The 22,158-nt window shown below is 43.7% G+C and overlaps 2 protein-coding genes and 1 pseudogene across 2 annotated transcripts; all 3 read left to right on the top strand.

Annotated features, from left to right (window-relative positions):
- Nucleotides 1-707: 707 nt before the first annotated feature.
- Nucleotides 708-1,667, top strand: LOC110304152 (olfactory receptor 2B11-like). Its single transcript, XM_021175383.2, has one exon. It carries the CDS (start codon nucleotides 708-710, stop codon nucleotides 1,665-1,667), a length of 960 nt encoding a protein of 319 aa, XP_021031042.1.
- Nucleotides 1,668-10,556: 8,889 nt separating this feature from the next.
- On the top strand, nucleotides 10,557-11,643 carry LOC147001506 (high mobility group protein B1 pseudogene; annotated as a pseudogene).
- Nucleotides 11,644-17,687: 6,044 nt separating this feature from the next.
- Or2b11 (olfactory receptor family 2 subfamily B member 11) lies at nucleotides 17,688-18,644 on the top strand. The gene has a single exon (XM_021177705.2). It carries the CDS (start codon nucleotides 17,688-17,690, stop codon nucleotides 18,642-18,644), a length of 957 nt encoding a protein of 318 aa, XP_021033364.1.
- Nucleotides 18,645-22,158: the final 3,514 nt, after the last annotated feature.

Raw genomic sequence — 22,158 nt, forward strand, 5'->3', positions numbered from 1 at the left:
GAAGTAATGACTCTACAGGTGGATGGTGGAAAATGGTAATAAAATGCATTTTTTAAAATAACAAACCTATATATTTAAATTAGTTAAGTGAATTCGATTTCAAGTTCACATCGCCATGATAAAGTCTGGGGCAAAATGAGAGCTGACCTCCCTGAATATAAAGAGTCTGCAGAGATGTGTCCATGTGTTACAAATTCAAGTTTCTTACTTCCCATCTGAGTCCCAGCACCCTTGGTCTACCTGCACTTAAAGGAAACATTAGGTAGTGTTCCCCTCAAATATCATCTTGAAAGAGACGCCCAGTGAAAGGAAAGCATGACCTTCCCAGATGAAACTGCAGCATCCTGTTTGCTGAATACACGAAGGGGTGGAAGGTTGCTAAGGCTAATTTATTAGCAAGCAAGAAATCACAGAAGCAAGGAGGCAGTGAGGCTCGCAAACAGAACCCTAGTTGATGAGCTGAGGCTTTGGGTAAATATCTTCATTATAGCTTGGATGGTTTCCCTCTGACCTGACTTGTAATTTAACAGCTGAGCAATATACGAAACCAGCTAGGTTCTGGGAACTATTCAAAGTGCCCGTGGAGAATATCTCTCTAACACAACATCACAAATTCAGTGGGCTTTTTGAAGATGTTGCCTTGGACTTATTAAAAGGGAAAATCTTTTTACCTTCAAATATTGTCTTTTCCCATACAGGCATACACAATGCAGGCGACCACAGAAAGGCAGAATGTGAGTTTCCCCGACACATTTGTTCTGGTGGGCTTCTCTGATCACCCATGGCTGGAGATGCCCCTCTTTGGAGTGCTTCTGATCTCTTACATCCTCACCATGATAGGAAACAGCTCTATCATCATTCTCTCTTTGGTGGAGCCTAGGCTCCAAACGCCCATGTACTTCTTCTTAGACAACCTGTCTCTGCTGGACCTCTGTGTCACGTGCACCATTGTCCCACAGTTGCTAGTCAATCTCTGGGGCCCAGAAAAGACAATTGCCTCCTGGAGCTGCATTGCGCAGGCCTACCTCTTCCACTGGACCAGCTGCACTGAAAGCGCTCTGCTGTCAGTAATGGCTTTTGATCGCTATGTGGCCATCTGCTATCCCCTCCAATATGTGCTCATCATGCATCTCTGGGCATGCGTGTGGCTGGCAGCTGTATGCTGGGCCAGTGGCCTGGCCAATTCTCTAGTTCAAGCTACACTCACCCTCTACCTTACCTTTTGTGGGAAAAACACACTGGACCACTTCTTCTGTGAGGTGCCTGCTTTGATTAAACTGGCATGTAGTGACACCACCACAAACGACCTGTCCCTAGCCTTGGGAGCTATTCCTTTTGGAATAGTGTCTCCTTTGACAATGCTCATCTCGTATATCTTCATTGCTAGGACCGTGCTGAAGTTACCCTCAGCCGCGGGAAGGCGCAAGGCTTGGAGCACATGCACTTCTCACTTGCTCGTGGCCACCATGTACTTTGGACCTGGTATGTACAGGTACCTCCAGCCACCAGGCAACAGCACTCAGTCCGAGTTCCTGTCCCTCTTCTACTGTGTCTTCACCCCACTCCTCAACCCACTCATCTACACTCTGAGAAACAAGGATGTGAAGGAAGCTTGGAAGAAGGTCCTAGCATCCCAGGGTAAGGGGATATCTTTGAAAGGCCAGTGATCTCTGTCTGGTTTCTCGAGCTACCATATGTAAGTTTGTGCTGGCAAGTTTGCTTTTCCAAAAACGTAAGACCTTAGACTGGAACTCTCACCTCTCAAAGTCAGCCACTCTGATAACAACAAAGACTCTTTTGACCAGAGACTTCTGTCTTCTAGAATTCTAGATCGGGCCACTGTACTTTTCTGGACTCTTCCCAGATATTTCTATCCACAGAGGGAACAAGGAAATGGCCTATAGATCTGAATACTGAAAGAAAAGTGTTGTCTATAAATCCCTTCTAGTAATTGCTCTTTGGTCACACGCTCTTAAAAAAGGGGGGGTGTGCTGAAGTTATTTGGAATGGATACAGTCCCTTCAGTGATGTAGTCACTGATAAGTCATCCATGCCTCTGTCAATAGTCCATAGCCTACGTTCTTGTAAATAACCCCAAATAAACTCATTGACCATCAAACAAACAAGCAAAAAACCCGCGTGAAAGTTGAAGATGACCAGTTGGGAAGAACAGGATCACCAGAAGTGAGACGGATATAATAAGATAATAGGGATGTAAATATTATTAAAAATAAATTATATGCATTATGAAACCTATTATTATATAATTAACATTTGCTAAGAAAACATTAAAAGGTTTTTTCAAAGCTCTAAGTAAGAATTCTAAGCAGATTTCATTAGATTTCTCCAGGCACCTACTCGAACTATTATAACCTCTTCTGTCTGAGAATCCTGTATCTTCCTTTTTCTTCAAACACTTTGCCAACCTACAAGTAATCACACCCTTACCTCATCTATGCCAACACAATTAACTTCAATATGAATGTGAAGTAATCACTGTAACAACACCATTGTACATTTGCTTCACTTTTCCCAAATCATTTAAGATGATCATCACTCGGTGTCTTTATGTGGCATTTACTATTTATGCTTTATCACTTACGTCTGCTGAATTTCTCTATTTCACTATATTTTACAGACTAGAAAGGGCCCGTCTGTGAGGCTCCACCCACTTACTGCATACCTGCCAAGCAGCAGCAGTTGAACAGGGGTTTGATCCGAGAGAGAGTATGGGTTTGTCTCTGTTGAATTAGCATTAGTCTTATGCCAGAGCTATGGGTGACTCCATTCTTTGGAGTGTGGCATTAAACATTGTCTCATTGGTGCAACAAAACACTGGATAAGTGTCTTATGGAAAAGATTATGTTTGCTCACACATCAAGGGTGTCATCTCTGAAGACATCATGGAAGGGGTGGTTGTGATGGCTGGCCATGCTACATCCACAAACAGAAGCAGGGAAAGAGGCATGCAGGTGCTCAGCTCACTTCCTCCTTTGTATTCAGTCCGGGAACCCAGCCCATAGGATGATACATCTCATACTTAGGTCTTCCCTCCACAGTTAACCTAATCTAGAAATCCCTCACAGATGTGCCCATGTCCCATGGTTCCAGTTCTATATACTAGTTGACAATCAAGCTCAACTACCACAGTTCCACCCCTTATCAATCTAACTTTTGTTTTTAGCATTTTTAATTTATTTTATGTATATGAGTACACTGTAACTGTCTTCAGACACACCAAAAGAGGGCATCAGATCCTATTACAGATAGTTTATTAAGTAAGCAGATTAAATATGAATCTGTGACTTCCTTTTTTTTTTTTTTTTTTTTTTTTTTTTTTTTTTTTTTTTTTGGTTTTTCGAGACAGGGTTTCTCTGTTTAGCCCTAGCTGTCCTGGAACTCACTCTGTAGACCAAGCTGGCCTCGAACTCAGAAATCTGCCTGCCTCTGCCTCCCAAGTGCTGGGATTAAAGACATGCACCACCAGCCCCTTGCTGTGATTTCCTTCTTAAATCTGGGTTCTAATCCTAGAATAGACAGTGTAGAGGAATGAGAAATGTAGAGTAGCTAGATCTTCATGCAAGCCATTTGTGTTTTTATTCTGCAATACACTTTATCACATAAGTAGACACAGCTTTTTCCATATACATCTTGTGTGCTTCTGTGATCATGAAGGACTTTGTTCAAGAAAACCAGTACTGGACTGAAGAGACAGCTCAGTGGATTAAGGTGCCTGCTGCCAAGCCTGACATCCTGGGCTCCATGCTGGGAATAACATGGTGGAGGGAGAGAACCAACACCCTCAAGTGTGATCTAACCTACACACACACCATGGCTCACTCATGTCCACAAACATATCTACATCCAACAAATAATACATTTTTATGTTTGTGTTTTGTTTTCTTTTTTCCTTCTCTCTCTCTCCCTCCCCCTCCCTCTCTGTCTCTGAGTGTGTGTGTGTCTCTCTGCCTCTCTGTCTGTCTGTCTCTCTTTGCCTCTCTGTCTGTCTTTCTGTCTCTGTCTCTCTCTGTCTCTGTCTCTCTCCATCTCTGTCTGTGTTTGTGTCTGTATCTGTGTCTGTCTGTCTGTCTGTCTGTCTCTCTTTCCTTCTCTCAAGAACACAGTAACCAGGCATGGGTGGTACATACCTGTAATTCCAGCACTCAGGGAGCCAAGTCAGATTGATCTCCGTGAGTTGGAAGTTAGCCTGGTCTACATAGGGTGTTCCAGGGCATAGTGAAACCCTATCTCAAAAACAAACAACAACAAAACAAAAAACAGTGTTATGGTACTGTTGCTTACATTTGTAATCCTGGCATTTGAGAGACTGAGGCCAAATTGTCACGAATTTGAGGTTGGAATGGCTACATACTAAGGTCATAGCCATCCTGGCCTATAGAATAAGACTCCATCTCAAAATAACAACAGCGAAATACCAGCATGCATCATTCCAGAACCGAGAAAAGCTCTGTGTTCTGCAGAAACAGAAATCCAGAGCCTAGGTTTTCACGCTGTGTTTCAGCACCTGGACAGCGCCTCTGGAACCTCTGCTTGTTCATAAACCTGCATGCAGATAAAGGAAATGTTAAAAATGAGATCGCAAAAGTCCTTACCCATATTCCCTCCTTTATCCTGCACACCCCCAAATATGGAAGCATACTATTGTAGAAGCTTCCCAAAACATTTGTATACGAAAGGAATCTAAATGGAGACAATGCCCCAACCTCAAGTAAAATTTTCTGTGCCAAGAATGGTTACATCTTGTTGACTCATTGGCTATGCGTCCCTTGGAACCCAAAACATCTCAGGCTATTGCCAAGGCCATTGGTTGCTCTCCATAACCTGATGGTGAGACCGTATTTGAAGACAACCCTTACTTATGTTGTCACAAATACAGAGAAGTCAAGGCGTTGTCTAACTTAAACACAGACCCCTATTAACTGGCACTCACGGTTCTCGTAAGGTTCTCTGCATGCTATGGGAGGAGAAAATAATCACCAATGTCACCATCCAAAAACCCTGCAACCTACAACAGTAACCTAGCTGCAGTGTATAGTACTACAACCATGGCATAAATGTTGTGGTAGTAAGCAACCACTTTTAAAACTGTATTTGGGCTGTACTTTAGAGATGGGGCTCATATCTGATGCTGCTAATAGGCCAAGAGCTCAATACTAGATAGGTTATTTTGCTACAGAAACAGCAATGGCTGTCAAAATGACTCCTAATGACATGCTGCTTTCCCCCATAGATCAATGCCTCGCCCAACCCTCCTCAGAGAAGTTTCTCATGGTAGATGGGAATTAACACAGAGACCCACAGTGGATGGTGTGAGTGAGAGACTCTGGAGCACTCAGCTCTAAATGGGATGTCTTCATCGAGCCCCTCCCCTCAAGCCTTAGGAATCAATGCAGAAAAGGAGGCAGGAAGATTGAAAGACCCAGACGTGGTAGACAACACCAAGAAACAGTGTCTCACAGACACAACAGGACTGATACACATATGAACTCACAGAGACCAGGACAGCATGCACAAGCCCTGCACAGCTTCAAGCTGGACAAAATCCCAGCACTGAGAAAGGAAGTGGACACAAAGTCCTACCCCTGACTAAGAGGATATTTGCAATTGATATCTGCTAGGAAAAGGAAAATCCGTTTTCACTAGTGTGTTGTTTCTGGGTATGTCAACCACATTTCATGGCAGGATCCATGCCTAGGAATAGCTGGCAAACACAATAAGCTCCTTTTTGTAGGTAGGATTTTAAATTTTGTTTTGTTATTTTGTTTATCTTGTTGGGTTTTTTGTTTGTTTTGATTTTTGAGAAAGAGAAAACATGAAGTTGGGTAGTAGGGAGGAGCTGGGTGGAGCTAGAGGAGAGATAAAACATGATAAGAATGTTATACAAAAGAGGGAGAGAGAGAGAGAGAGAGAGAGAGAGAGAGAGAGAGAGAGAGAGAGAGAGAGAGAGAGAGAGAGATCTGTGTACTTGTTTCTGCCTCTGGAAGGCTGGGATTAAAGGTGTGTGTCACCATGCCTGGCTGGGGGTGGGGGTGGGGGTCTGTGAATAGCTGACAAATTTGGGTTATCACAGAACCTCATGCCAGGTTAGAGCCGGCTCACAAACACACGATGAGAAGTCCTTGAGCTAAGTCTCTACCACTAAAGAAGTCCAGTCCTTCAGAGCGCCAGCATGCCAACTGACTAACGTGCCTGTTCCTTCCCACAGCTTAGTGAATGAGAAGGAAGCATGGATGAAACAGCCATGTTATTATGTGTGCCCATGCCACTGAGATGGCTTCCTGACACACACTCTCTCCCATCACTGAACCTGTCCCTCAGACGTTGACTTTGTTTTTGTTTTTGAGGACAAGATTCAGTATTTCTCATGTTTGTATCACCAGAACACAGTGGAATGGCATGCTGTAAGGACTTTAATAAATGACTTTTTAATGATTACTATGTAATGTAATATAAGTTGCTTGTATTCTTTCTCCTCCCCTAGCTCCTTCAGTAGTTCTTAACCTGTGGGTCGGGATCCTTCTGGGAATTAAACAACCCTTCCACAGGGGTTACCTATCAGATATACTACATAACAGATATTTATAATATGATTTATAACAATACCAAAATTCAGTTATAAAGTAGCAATGAAATAGCATTCTGGTCGGGAGTCATCACAACATGAGGAACCGTTTATAGGGTCTCAGCACCAGGAAGGTTGAGGACCACTGTAATCCTCCCTATCTCTGTACCCTCCCAACGTCATAGTCTCTCTCAAAATTAAAAAAAGAACTGAAAATTCAAACAAACAAACAAACAAACAAACAAACAAAAACCAATGAAACAATAAAATTACCACAGTGACAACCCACTAGAGAAAACTGATTTTCCTTTTCACAGCAGATATCAAGTGCAGATATCTTCTTGGTCAGCGGTAGGACTTTGTGTCCACTTCCGTTCTCAGTGCTGGGATTTTGTCCAGCTTGAAGCTGTGCAGGGCTTGTGCGTGCTGTCCCGGTCTCTGTGAGTTCATATGTGTATCAGTCCTGTTGTGTCTGAGAGACATTGCTTCCTTGGTGTTTTCTACCATCTCTGGCTCTTTGAAAGAGGGAGCCATGTTCTTGACCAAGCAAACAATAGAACTTGGCTGCGTTGGCCATGTGGTTCTGGCTTTAGAGTCAAGAATACAAAATAGGGATTGTGGCATCTCCATCTGCAGCTAAGGAAAGCCACTGAGGCCAGGTGTGTGTCAGGAGTGTCCCTGCCATGGAGCCCAGAGAGGCCACTGCATGAAGATGTGAATGTGAAGCCTGGATAGCCTTGGAGACCCCAAGATGATGAAGATTTCAGAGTGTGGGATACCTGCCAAGGAGAACTGCTAACACAGCATAGAACCAACCCAAGAGAGGGACATGTGTTGCAGTCAACAAAGTTGAAAGGAGTTGGAGATCGGAAGAGCGCTTCAACATCAGGCATGGAGATTCAGAATTTGGAGTTTGCCTGCTGGATTGTGTCTTGCTTTGGCCCAGTATTTCATTGCTATCCTCCCTTTTCTGACTTTTGGAAATGGTGATGTGCCATTGTATGTTGGAAGCATTGTGTGTTGGAAGCATTTTATTTTACAGGGGTTACAGCTAAAAGATTACCTTGGGTCTCTGAAGAGACTTTGAATTTTGGACTTTTAACAGTGTTGAAACTGTAATAGACTATGGGGCTTTTGAAGCTGGACTAAGAATGTATTTTTCATTATGATGTGGTGAGAGGCCTGTGGGGGCTAGAGACTGAAATGTGAGTGAATATGAGTGGTCCCCATAGGCTCACAGATTTGACTGCTTGGTCACCAGGGTGTGGCATTACTTGAAAGGAATTAGGAGGTATGGCTTGATGGAGTAGGTTGGCTTCATTGGAGGATGTGCTTCACTGGGTGTGGGCTTTGACTTCAGAAGCCCAAGCCAGGCCCAAAGGCTCTCTCTATCTTCCTGATGTCTGCAAATCTGAAAGTTTTCTACTTCTCTAACTTTATGTCCACCATGGTGATAATGGACTAAACCTCTGAGACTATAAGCAAGCCTCAGTTAAATGTTTTCTTTTATATAAGAGTTGCCATGGTCATGGTGTCTCTTCACAGCAACAGAACACTGATGAAGACAAATAATGAAAGTACCAAAAAATGACTGGAGAGATGGTGCAGCAGTTAAGAGCACTGGTTGCTTTTCCAGAGGACCAGGGTTCATTTCCCAGCATACACTTGGCAGCTCAAAACAATCTGTAACTCCTGTCCCAGAGGATCTGACTCCTTCATACAGATTTATATACCATCAAAACACCAATGTACATAGAATAAAAATAAATTATTTTAATATAGCAAAAGAGCCAACTCATTTACAAAGACATGTTTATCAGAATAACATTAGATCTAACAACAGAAACACTAAAATCTAGGAAAGTATAAGATAGTGCAGTTCAAGCCCTGAAAGTAAACACTGTCAAACAAAATTATTGTATCAGCAAAAATATCTCATTTTTTTAATGCTGGAAGAGCAGCAAGCATTCCTAATCACCAAGACATCTCTCCAGCTCCCACCAAAGAAACCTTTTTAAGTTAATGAAGAAATAAATATTAAAGATAAGTACCAACTAAAGCAAGTCATGACCACCAAGCCAGCACTTCAGAAGATAGATTAAAAACAAAACAAAACCCCTACACACAGAGCAAGAAGAAAGGCGGTCCCAGAACAAGAGACAATGAAATAACAAATCTCATGAGATCAATAGACATATAAGTGAGAACTAATGAAGAATCAGATATCATCCAAGTAAGTAAATCCCTAATAGGAATATGGGAGAAAGAAAAGGACAAGCAGTATATGAACCTGCCAGATGACATAAATAAAATTACAGGTATCATCAAATTCTTCTCAATAATAATCCAAATGTCAATGGGCTATACACTCCAATTAAATCATGAGAATGAGCTGATTGGATGAAGACACAGATCTATCTACCTGCTGCCTTAATGCTGACACGTTGAATCCATAAGGACCCACAGATTGAATGCCAAAGGACAAAACACTATATTCCAAGCAGACAGAGACCAGAAACAAGAAGGAATAACCATTCTTGATCTAACATGGCAAATATCAAGCCAGAATTGGTCAAAAGAGTGTTTTAAGCCAGTAAATTTTTTAATAAAAGTTACAGACTATCAATTAGACACAATGAGTATAAACATATATACTCGAATGTTAGTACACCCAATTCCATAAAACAAACACTGATCATACATGTATAAATAAACTCAGCGTCAGTACTAGTGGACAACTTAAATAGATGATCCCGATCAAACCTACCCCCAACCCCTCAAGCTAAAGTTGTCTCATACATCAGAAGGATGACACATTTATCTGCAGGACTTTCCATCGGAAGCTTCAGGATGCTCACCCATTCAGCACACAGGGACTTTCTCTGAAAGAGACAATGTTCTGGACCATAAGTCAAACTTAAACTAGTAACAAGAGCAATGACAGACACTATATGAACACATAGATCTTGAATTACGTTCTTGAATGGCCTGTGCAGTCATTGAAGAAAACCATGGGGGAAAGGCTTAAAACTTTCCTGTAATCAGTTGAAAATGAAACACGTGTTACTAGAACCCTTGGTATGCAGCAAAGGCAGTTCAGACAGGGAAGTTTACAGCTATGAGTGCCCATGCCAAAAAGTCAGAGAAATTTCCAATCAGTGACCTGAAGATGTACCTCAAGGCCTTGGAAACAGTTTTAAAAATGTTACTACATGGTAACAAACTGTGAGTGGGTTTCACGACCACCATGGCCAGTGGAGTAAGCATCTGTGGGAGAGGAGAAGCCAGGTCAGCTCAGCACAACTAAATAGTCAATGTTGGCTCAAACTTTGGGACTCTAATCCTTAGTATTTTAGGCATGTTTAAGCACAACACAAGTTGGTGAAAACACTCCTGGTAATAGCTAACTCGAGCCTGTCTGTCCAATAAAGCTTGCATAAATCTCCTTGAGGAACAGAATAAGCTAAATACAGATCAGATGTGACCACCTCAAAAGTCATTGTAAAGTACATGTGAACCTTCCATAAAGATGTCTTCTATAGCCTGACTACGTCTGAAACCTTCTGTAAACAGGGTTCTATAGACTGGCTAAGAAAAACTAGCTCACGATAAGGGTCCGGGGAAGGATCTGGTGTAGTCTCAGCCACACAGGTAGTGCAGGGGTCATCAGGCTATTAACCATGTCTGCTTCCAGCCTTCTTGGTGAATAACAGGTTATACATCCTCCCTTTGAAGAGACAGCCATGTGTGTTTAGCGTTCCTGGTTCCCCCAGTGTTTATTTGTGAGCACAAGGATCTCCACGCTTCCTGCAATAAATGATCAGAAGAAAAGCTCATGAAATACAGACGACGTCTGGCTCCCACTCTCACAGCCATTGCAGTGCATTGAGCTCCATTGAGACAGTGCCTGGGCAAATGAGAGCAGGACGGGCACTGGGCAACTTTGTGTCTCTCGGAGGAAAATCAACTAAACATGGGCAAGGGAGATCCTAAAAAGCTGAGAGGCAAAATGTCCTCATATGCATTCTTTGTGCAAACCTGCCGGGAGGAGCACAAGAAGCAGCACCCGGATGCTTCTGTCAGCTTCTCAGAGTTCTCCAAGAAGTGATCAGAGAGGTGGGAGACCATGTCTGCTAAAGAAAAGGGGTAATTTGAAGACATGACAAAGACTGGCAAGGCTCATTATGAAAGGGAAATGAAAACCTACACTCTTGCGACAAGAACAACGCTGCAACAGGATCCTTCTGCACACGTTTATTGGGAGAGCTTGATTGTAGAGGCGAATAGACCCCCGAGCCCAGCACTGGTGCTGCTTTATATAGGCCTAGGAGAGGCGTGTCTCACACCCGGATTGGTTGTGCTTGGTTGATGCTTACCACCTCATTTGCATGCCTACATCTGATTGGTTACTTTCTCTCTCATCTGATTGGTTAACTTCTCTCTCTTCTGATTGGTTAACTTTTCTCTCATCTGATTGGTTAACTTCTCTCTCATCTGATTGGTTAACTTCTCTCTCATATGATTGGTCAATTTTGGTTAGTTCTCAAAACCTCATCTTGGCAAAAAACTTTCCTGCCTATGTATGCGTGGTGGCCAGCAGAAGCCTGTGCCACTCTGCAACGGCACATGTGGCTTCCCACACTACACCCCCCCAAAGGGGAGACCAAAAAGAAGTTCAAGAGCCTCAATGCCTCCCTCGTCCTTCTTGTTCTGAGTATCACCCAAAAATCAAAGGCGAGCATCCAGGTTTATCCATTGGTGATGTTGTGAAGAAACTAGGAGAGATGTGGAACAACACTGCAGCAGATAGCAAGCAGTCCTAGGAGACGGCTGCCAAGCTGAAGGAGAAGTATGAGAAGGATATTGCTGCCTACAGAGCTAAGGGAAAACCTGATGCAACGAAAAAGGGGGTGGTCAAGGTTGAAAAGAGCAAGACAAAGAAGGAAGAGGAAGATGAGGAGGAGGAGGAAGAGGATGAAGAAGAAGAGAAGGAGGAGGAAGAGGAAGAAGAGGAGGAGGAGAAGGAAGAGGAAGGAAAAGATGAAGATGATGATAAATAAGTTCGTTCTAGTGCAGTTTTCCCCTTGTTTATAAAGCATTTAAACACCACCACCCCATCCCACCCATACACAACTCACTCATTTTAAAGAAAAACAGTGAAATGTAAGGCTGTGTGAGATTTGTTTTTAAATTATATAGTGTCTTTTTTTTTTGTATAGTTAACACACTACTGAATGTGTCCTGGTGGTATTTTCAGTAACCACTGACATTGCCTGGTACAGTCTGGAGGTTGTAAATTGGCATGGAAATTTAAAGCAGGTTCTTGTTGGTGCACAGCACAAACAAGATATATATGGGGACAGTAGTTTGGTTTTTGTTTTGTTTTGACTTGGTTTTATTTTGGGCTTTTTTTTTCATCTTCTCTTGTCTCTGATGCGGCTTATACGAAGATAGTTGTTCTGTTCGCTGAATACCACTCTGTAATTGGAAAAAAAATTGAGGCTGTTTTGTTGACATTCTGAATGCTTCTAGGTAAATACAAATTTTTTTATTTAAAAAAAGAAAAGAAAAGAAATACAGATGAAAAAAACTATACAAGGAATAAACAATAGTTTGAAAAGTTAGACAGAACTGGCAAATCTTCAACCTAGTTAGCAAAGGAGGGAAAACACAAATATACACTGACAATGTTTTAGATTTTATATATTTTATCATATATGTATATGTGTGTATGTATATATAAAATGTATTTTATCTTATGGTTTTGCCTGCATGTATGTATGTGTACTATATGTGTGAATAGTCACCAGGGGAGTCAGAGGAGTCAGAAGAGAATGTTAAATCCTCTGAAACTGGAGCTACAGTTGTGCACTACCATATTCACATGGGGTCAAGCCTGAGACCTCTGCAAGAGCAACAGATGCTCTTAACTGTTGAGCCACCTCTCTGGCTGCTACAATTTTCTTTAACTAGCAGGAAGAAGTAACTGTCTAAAGTATTCCCATTCACACTCCATAGATAGCTTTAGTTCATGTGCTTTGCTGCTCATGACTAAGGATTTGTCCTCCATGCTTGGTCTCTAGCCAGAGTTTTCATCCTTTCCATGCAACAAATGGAACAGGCAGCTCAGACAACGTTAACACTCAGGAGCAGATCTGAACTTGGATTCCTCTACACTAGTTATTGTTCTATGTAGGTTACAGACAGGCTAGTTTCTCTTGTGTTAGGCTTTGGAGGGCAAGATCAGTATTTCTTATGCTTTGCAGATGGAGATGGGGCACAGTGAAGCTAGGTGACCTATCTAGAGACCCAGAGATTGATTTTGGTGCCAAAGTCAGATCAGCTTGTTCTTTACCTGAACCACAGCTCCACAAAGCAGTCATCTTCTAACTTTACAGTGAACACCTTACCAACATTAAAGAGAGGAAGAGGAAGAGGAAGAAGAAGAGGAGGAGGAGAGGAAGAGGAGGAAGAAGAGGAGGAGGAGAGGAAGAGGAGGAAGAAGAAGAAGAGGAGGAGGAGGGAGAAGAGAGGAGGAGGAAGAAAGAGAAGAAAAGGAAGAAATAACTCCTCCATGCCCCATGGCTGCTCCATTTCCTCTGACCTTCTGGTCTTCTAGGACCTACCATTAATTACAAATACTAGTTCACACTACATCAATTATCATCTAATCCCTTAGACACTAATTAAATAAAACATCAGGGATAACTTTCCAGCCAGAGGAGAACAAGCTTCTATGCCGTGTCTGGGGAGAAAGAGCAAAACCTTCCTGAAAAAGAGCGCAGAGGATGAAGTCAAGTGGAACCTGGGGAATAGTTGTGGAATTACAGGGAAGTGTGCTGCGAGCTGGATCGCTGCCCCGGCACCCTGGCTTTGGTAATAAGCTGAGCTGTCTATATAACTGTAGAAGCTGCTCTACCATATCAAAGTGTCCACAGCACGAGGTCACTGCAATTCTGTACTTCCTGTGGCCAGAGGGAAGCACAGCTGGCACTGGGACATCCCAGAATATCTTTCTGCAGCAAGGAAAAGTTCTTCCTACTTCCGGGACAAGGATGAACTCTCTCCAGCTGCTGGGGGCCAGGGCCAGGTAAGCATGCAGTCTCAGCAGCTTCATCGGAACAAACAGTCGCAACATCTTTCTTGAACACCGTCTGCATTTGCAGTGGTGAGCGTCCTCCTAAATACTTCTCCCCAGTGCAGACCAGCACAGGCTGCAAAGAATGCTCCCTCCCTCCCTGAGCCAGGTCCCCTGTAGATGTCAGAGGACCATGGAAGGTAAGGGTCAGTCCTGGGCTCCGGACAAACCAGAGTCTGCACCACAGGGAGGCTTTGTGACATCTGCTTTTTGGACAAAATTATAGGTGGAAGCTAGTTCGTCGAATGAAGCTTTTGATTCACGGAGCAGAGAGGTGCTGACCAAAATCGGTAATGGTGAGACTGTATATTTATTTCCTCATCATGCTGGGAGTGGCCTAATTTTACTCTAATCAGAACTCTAAGGGGAAGACTTCCATTGAGCCAGGATATACCCCTGCATATTCACCCTTGTCATGAAAGAGCTCCTATTAGCATCAATTAAGGGAAACTCTACCACCCACAGCCTTACCACCAAGACTCAGTCTCCCATAGCTTAATCCTGCTTACTAAGGCAGGGACTGAAACTTTGATTGGACTGCCCAGATTGAGGAAATTTTAAACTGAATTTCAGATCGAAGAAAGGGATAAGAATAAATAAATCTCATGGCTGGCTGATTATTTTGCCCATCTCAGGAGCTGCATTGAAATTATATTTAGGGCTCTGAGCTTGCTTTTCCATCTTGAATGGTGGAGTAAATCACAATTGTATCAGGTCCCAAGAGCATTTCAACAACAAATGTTAAGGATGAGATGGGACAGATAAGTGGACTGATGATTTAATAGGTGGTGGATAGATAGATGATAGGTAGACAGACAGATAGATGATAGGTAGGTAGGTAAGTAGGTAGGTAGGTAGATAGATAGATAGATAGATAGATACACAGATGGACAGATAAATAAAAAGATCAATCTGAGGGTTGTATACCACACAAAGGATAGCATATGTCATAAGAGTATATCTTCATGTCTGTATCCTAACACACACACACACACACACACACACACACACACACACACACACACACACCATAGCAGTCCAAGTGTCATCAAAGCATCCACAGCATGTTTCTGACCATGGAAGGAGATGGTCCTAATCTCTCTGGAAACTAGGTAACTAACTGAACTACTTGAAGGTGTTTTGCTCTTAGAACCTGAGTCTAGGAAAGATGCTGTCACTGTGTGTGGCTACAAAGCAGAGTAGTAAAGACCATCTGCAGATCATGCCAGCAAGCCCTGAGGTCTAGACAGGCCTTACTGCCCTGAACAGAAAGGAAGCTGAGACAGCCCTTACCAGCCTTATGAAGATAGAATCAATACCACAAGATCCTGGCTGGAGGCAAAAATGAGTAGAACCTCCTTAGAAACACCCTGGATGTTTTGAGCCATCATGACAAGAAAGAAGTCGATCTCAGGTTAAAAGGAAGAGGATGCATAGGAGTTGGGAGCTCGATTGATAAATAAAGTTTCAGATGTGTTGGCTCACAATGTCAGGAAAGGGGGGTGGGGGGAATTCCAAGATTACAACTTCAGGCATAGGTCCAGAAGAACTCTGCTCTAGTGTGACTATGCCAAATGCGGAAATTAATGTGTTCACCCTGAGAGGGAACTTGGACCTCAGAGAACATTTGAGAGCAAGGATCATGTGTAGGTGGTACAGTGACTGGATAGCTGCATTCCAGCAGGAGAGGCAGGAGATGCAGAGACTGGAGGGAAGAGCTGGAGAACAGAGCCAGTGGCAGCCTGGCATTCAGCTTCTTTGTCCCCAAGGAGGCTTCAAAGGACATCGATCCCACCACTACCACCATGAAGGCATACTAGCCCCAGTCTCCAGTGTGCACCTTAAAACATGGGTTTCATAGCTCACTGTGTTAAAACAGAGTTTCAGAGCTCATTCGAGATACATCCTGCTTGCTGAAGCTAATGCTTGTAAGAATTTTTGATAGAATCGTGCAATAATTGAATGTTTCACAAGCCTAGTGAGACCGCTATTGCAAAGAACATTAGCTTTGAAACTACATACAGAGCAGAAGAAATTAGCACTCATCTATCTAAACTCTAGGGTTTGAATTATTTTCAAATAACACTCGAGTTCTTTGAAATATCAGCTGGAGGAGGGGTGCTTGCTGCAATGTCTAGCTTAAGGAGATCTTCATTAATTTCCCAATGTGTGCACAAGGTACCAAATTGAGAATTAAGAAGAATTACCTACATGTGAGATTGATTTTCAGTTTTATCCTGAAGCAGTGCATCTCCATTGTGAATTCAGAGGCATACTTGGAGAAGACTGGGAAATCAGAACTCTAGAATGACCGTGCAGTAGGTCAGGCAGCAAGCTGTCATAGCTGCGACAGCAAACTGCCTCCACCCTGGGATCATATCTTGGAGACAATGAAGAATGAAGGCCATGCACTCAAGAGTTGAACACTTCAACCCACACTACTTGAGAGAGAGAGAGAGAGAGAGAGAGAGAGAGAGAGAGAGAGAGAATAACGAATAGGGACTCTAAGAGAGGATGCTGGCAAAGTGTTGAGAACTACATGTTTTAAATAGGTACAGACAGTGGAAACAGAAACATGTAAAAAGGTAGCGTCCTCTGCTGCATAGATGACAAGTTCCTCCTTAGCCCTGGAGCTCCATCATGGGCTAGCATAGTTATCAGAGGCCACCAGAGAGAGAGAGAGAGAGAGAGAGAGAGAGAGAGAGAGAGAGAGAGAGAGAGAGAGAGAACCTTGACTCTGCACACAGAGGGGCTTTGGTCCACAGAACAGTTTTGATAGTCGTGAGGGGAACTTTTCCAAATGGTTGAGGTCTCCAGGCTGTCAAAGGCTTACTGGGGCCAACTCCTAATGACCTAATTTCATTTTGTCTCCTACCTCAACCCCATGAATCACTGATGGCAGCTCATTAGTTCCCTGAGAGCAGCGGCACCCAGAAATCAAACTGGCTGTGCTCCTTGTCTCTGTCTCTCTATCTCGTTCTCTCTCTCTGTCTCTGTCTCTGTCTCTCTCTCTCTCTCTGATAATATTTCCTTGGCAAAGATTTAAATGTCACTCTAAGTATGAAACAAATAGCATCCCAGAGCCAACTGGTCTTTTGTCAAAACAATTCTAAGGACTTTCTCCCAAGCTCATCATTGTTGCACTCAGGTCTCATTGGGAATCAGTAACAAATCAGAAGGTAGTTTCCCATCCCCTGGCTACTCCAGGTACTCAGAGAGCCTGGAACCCTGCTGTTTTACTGTCTGAGTGAGTGACAGAGCTGCCATGGTGAACAGTCTAGGGCAAGAGCTTCTGTAGTCCTGTGAGCCAGAGCACATCCTCACAGTGACATCCTCACAGCGACATCCTCACAGCGACATCCTCACAGTGACATCCTCACAGTGACAGGCCAGGTGTCGGGCATCAGAGGTGAGAAGGCTGCATGACTGTGATCTTATCGAGAGAGTTCCTCCCTGCTCGCAAAGCGCTTCTTCCTGCTTTCTATTTCACCTCTTTCCTCTATCCTGTCTCTGTCTCCAGAAGACAAAATAAAAAAGCCTCAAAAAGTGGACACTTTCCCATCAACGTGCTTGTGGAGAAGTCAAACACTCCAGTGGCAGTGGGAATCATGGGAGTCATGGCTGAACGTGAATGACAACTACGACTGTGTGGAACTCTGGCACAGAAGTCTCTCTATCTTCTCTGGGATCTGCAGCTGAGGCAAGCCTCATTCCCCACTCCCACTGTAACAGATGCAGGAATTGAAGTTTAGAAAGACTGGCTTGGTGAAGGTCAGAGTAGGAGTGGGTGTGAGATGCACATACTGCTGCCCTGACACCCCATCCAGGGGTCTAAGGAGGGTCAGGCAGGAGGAAGCCTGAGAGAAAGCATTCACAGTGAGAAAATGACTCATTTCATCCCGTGACAGTCACTCATCCAAACGCAAACGCTCTTCACTCGTCTTAGCTCCCAGAAGATGCCTTAGCATGAGAGGTGACAACCGCAGCTGCTTCTGGGACACCCCAAAGGACTTTATCCTCCTGGGCATTTCCGACAGGCCATGGCTGGAGCTCCCAGTCTTTGCAGTCCTCCTGGTGTCCTACATTCTGGCTATGCTGGGAAACATCTCTATCATCCTGGTATCCCAGCTGGATTCCCAGCTCCACAGCCCCATGTACATATTCCTCAGCCACTTGTCCTTCCTGGATCTCTGCTACACCACCACCACTGTCCCTCAGATGCTGTTCAACATGGGCAGCTCCCAGAAGACCATCAGTTACGGTGGCTGCACGGTGCAATACGCCATTTTCCACTGGCTGGGCTGCACCGAGTGCGTTGTCTTGGCAGCCATGGCTCTGGACCGCTACGTGGCCATCTGTGAGCCACTCCGTTATGCTATCATCATGCACCGCCCACTCTGCCAGCAGCTCGTGGCTATGGCCTGGCTCAGCGGCTTCGGCAACTCCCTTGTTCAAGTCATCCTGACAGTGCAATTGCCTTTCTGTGGCCGGCAGGTGCTGAACAACTTCTTCTGCGAGGTGCCAGCCATGATTAAGCTATCCTGTGCTGATACTACAGCGAATGATGCCACCCTGGCTGTGCTGGTGGCCTTCTTTGTGCTGGTCCCTCTGGCCCTCATCCTCCTCTCCTACGGCTTCATTGCTCGGGCAGTGATGAGGATCCAGTCCTCCAGGGGACGGCACAAGGCCTTCGGGACTTGCTCTTCCCACCTGCTGGTGGTCTCCCTCTTCTACCTGCCCGCCATTTACATGTACCTGCAGCCCCCATCCAGTTACTCGCAGGAGCAGGGCAAGTTCATCTCCCTCTTCTATTCTATAATCACCCCCACCCTTAACCCTTTCATCTACACCTTGAGGAATAAGGACGTGAAGGGAGCTCTCCGAAGACTCCTGGCAAGGATCGGAAGGCTGTGCGGAAGGTGAAAAGTGTAACCCCGGAAGACCTAAACCGCTTGCTGAACTCCGCAGCAAGGACTCTGGGGGGTGGGTGGGGTTGTAGCTCTGGGGTGGTACAGCAAGCACTTCCTTGGGCATGTGGGAAGGACTGAGTTCAACCCCTAGAGCTGTAGGAAATTCTTGGAACAGTAGGTTCTTTGAGAGATTTGAAAGAAAACAAAAAACATCCAAAAGCATTTCACCTTCCATGTGGCGATGATGCGCAAAGCCCCTCATCTGAGCGTAAGTTCCATTCTCAGAGCACAATTCTAAGAAGCCATATATCTTCAAGAAGTGCTTAAATGACTTGATCCTCACAAGTACTCGTTATGCTGTTTAATTTCTAATTCCTTGGCTCTTCCTGTTTTCTTCCTCTTCCTATATTTCCTCTCTCGTTTCCCATGTATCTTTTTAAGCCCCTTTCTTCCATTACAGTCACTCCAGATGTGTACAAATTGAACTTGACACAGAGTCTTACCTCGCTTATAATAAACGTCTGTTCTTCATGGATCAAAATCGATAAAATTTTGTATTTTTTTCCAAAATGTCATAAGAATGACATGACTGCATCCTTCTATTCATAACCATAGACAATTTTCTTTTCCCTCCGGTTTAAACTGTCTTTACAGAAAGTTTTCCCACCCGTTGAGTGGGAACTTTCTACTAGAAGGCTAGATGACTCCCTGTTAGGGTACAGGGGTACAAACAAGTACATCTCCCCTCTCAGCTTCTAGATGGACATATTCCAGTGGAGAATACAGCAACAAATACAATACATTAAAATGATAAAACCTAACATAAGAGCTGAAGATGTTTAACTCAGCCTAGAGCTCCTGCCTAGCCTGGTCCTGGCTTCGCTGCCCAGAACCACACACAAGAAATGTTGACAGTGCTTCATTCACTGTGGAAGGTTTCTGTGATGCTGACGATACACTGAGTGTTTGTAAGTATAGATCTGTGTTATACTGATCCTCATGATATGATCACTTTTGCAAATCTCATTTTCATGTAAGAATCAATTATTAAAGGCTGAAGTAATTGCTCTAGTTATTATTAGAGTTCTGGTAGCCAAGGAAACTGGGGTCCTCACATCGTACTGGCTGCCTCCTTTAGAGCAAAGGAACCTGAGAACCTTATATTTATTTGCATTTAGTTTTCTTTCATAGGTAATTCTTGAAGATTTTATTTGATTATACACACACACATATGGGAGTTGGGGGAAATGTGTGTAAGTGCAGTTGCTTGAAGCAGCCAGCAGAGGGCATCAGATCCACTAAAGTTGGGATTGAACTCATGTCCTCTGCAAGCCTCGGAGCCTCTCCTCCAGCACCTGGCATTTGTACCCCCACCCCCACCCCGCACTGAAAACCCTTTTATACTTAGCTCTTTGTGGCTATCCTACCGCCTATTCATGTAACCAAGATTAGCAAGTTAGCAATATATGAATGGAAATTACAAAAAGAGGGAAATTAAGAGAGTGTTTCTACTGTGAAGGCAAGACTTACAAACAAACCACAGAGCTGAAAAATTTGATGTAAGAAATGTGAAAAATAATGACCATGCCAGTCCAGGACCACAGTGCTTGTTCCAATGGATTTCCATAGAGCTATCACAGCAGAGCAGCTCAAAGCCCTTTATATCCCAGAGTAACATAGACGAGCCCTTAAGCAATGGGACAAATCCAAGCCACAGTCAGTAAAATCAACATGATGAGAATCACCAAGAGAGGCAATCAGCACATATATCAGTGTAATGAGTCGATCTAATTCTAGGGAACATTTGAGAATTGGGTTTCCCAAAACAGCTGTGTTAATTGACAATCTCAAATTCTCTTAACTTCGTGAAAGGCCATGCCTAGTGACTTGCTTGACCCCTAAAACTCAGTGAGAGATTCTCTAGTGCTTCCTGGACACAGCTGTAAAGCACCTGGAACTTTTAGTTAGTGAGATTCTCAGGTACCCCAAGTCTCCACAAGGCCCATCATCTGTAAGACTGGCCATGCTGGGGAGACTGTAACTGCAGAGCCATGTGAGCCAGGCCTGCAGCCAGCTCTGTGACTGTTGAATGGGACTGGGCCCTCCAACAAGGCAGCCTCAATACAGGACAGAAGAAACACCCAGCAGAGCCATGAATGAATCCATGCCCTCAGAGGATGAAATAAAGTAAATAGTCAGGGTTCCCAAGTCCTGGGTGTTGGCATGGGCTGTCAAGCAGCAAAGGTGCTTGGGGCACTGAGGGACCCTTACAATATTCATTTTCATAGACAAGTAATGCTACAGGATAAGCGTATAGAACTTCTATTTTTTAAAGTCATCTTCAATTTATTTTATGGGTGTTTTGCCTGGGGGAGTCAAAGAGGTGTTCAATTCTCTGGAACTGGAGTTACAGAAGATTGTGAGCCACCATGTGGTTGCTGGGAATCAAACCCAGGCCCTCTGGAAGAGCAGCCAGTGCTCTTACCCACCGATCCATCTCTCCAGTCCCGAGAACTTCTGTTGCTCAGAGTTATAAAGGATCTAAGGGATTACACTCTCAATTAAATTAAAGCATTTTGACACGACAAATTGATGTGTGATAGGAAAAAATAGATTTTTATAATGTGTGTCAAAAACTTACAACAGGGAGACAACATGTCACAATTCAGCTTACCATGACACAGAAAGCAAATGTATAGATAAATATTCAAAGCCCTAGACCCAGACTTGGGACTCAGTACCAGAGTTTAACCACCATAATTACTGCTGCTGCTGCTACTACTGCACACATGCAGACACACATGCATACACATAGAGAGACACACATGCATACACATGAATACCTGCACACACACACACTCCTAAGCAGGCAGAGAGTTTGTGGTTTAATTTAAATTATTAAATAAATTAGCCTTACTAAAAGAGCCCAGTTGGTGGGATGCCTGACAATCACCCTCAGAGCCCTGGGTTTGAGCTCCAGCATCACATAAGCCGCGTGCTGGCACATGCCTGTAATCCCAGCACTGGAGAGATGGGGTGTGGAGGATCAGGTGTTCAAAGGGAAAGATAGGCTCTATTTTTTAAAAACACAGTTTATGTAAAGAGATTGTTTAGTGGCACGGTTGCTTTGCCTTGCATAATCTCCTTATATTAAAAGTTCATCAGAAGCTGGAGAGATGGCTCAGTGGTTAAGAGCACTGACTGTTCTTCCAGAGGTCCCGAGTTCAAATCCCAGCAACCACATGGTCGCTCACAGCCATCTGTAATGGATCCAATGCCCTCTTCTGGTGTGTCTGAAGACAGCTACAGTGTGCTCATATACATAAACATAAATAAATCTTTTTAAAAATTTAAAAACAACAACAGTTCATCAGTCCATCTCCATAGCAAAGGTCTAGCAGCCTCACCAGACAATATGAAACAATAGTTCCACTCTGAGCAATGGTGTATGTTTAAGAGTTGTTTCTGTGTACTGTGGGCAGTTAGTATTTATTCATGACTTAGCACTCAGTGTCACTTAGGAGATG

The sequence above is a fragment of the Mus caroli genome, unplaced genomic scaffold (genome assembly GCF_978045245.1).
Source record: "Mus caroli unplaced genomic scaffold, Mus_caroli_1 scaffold_13, whole genome shotgun sequence".
Classification (NCBI taxonomy): Eukaryota; Metazoa; Chordata; class Mammalia; order Rodentia; family Muridae; genus Mus; species Mus caroli.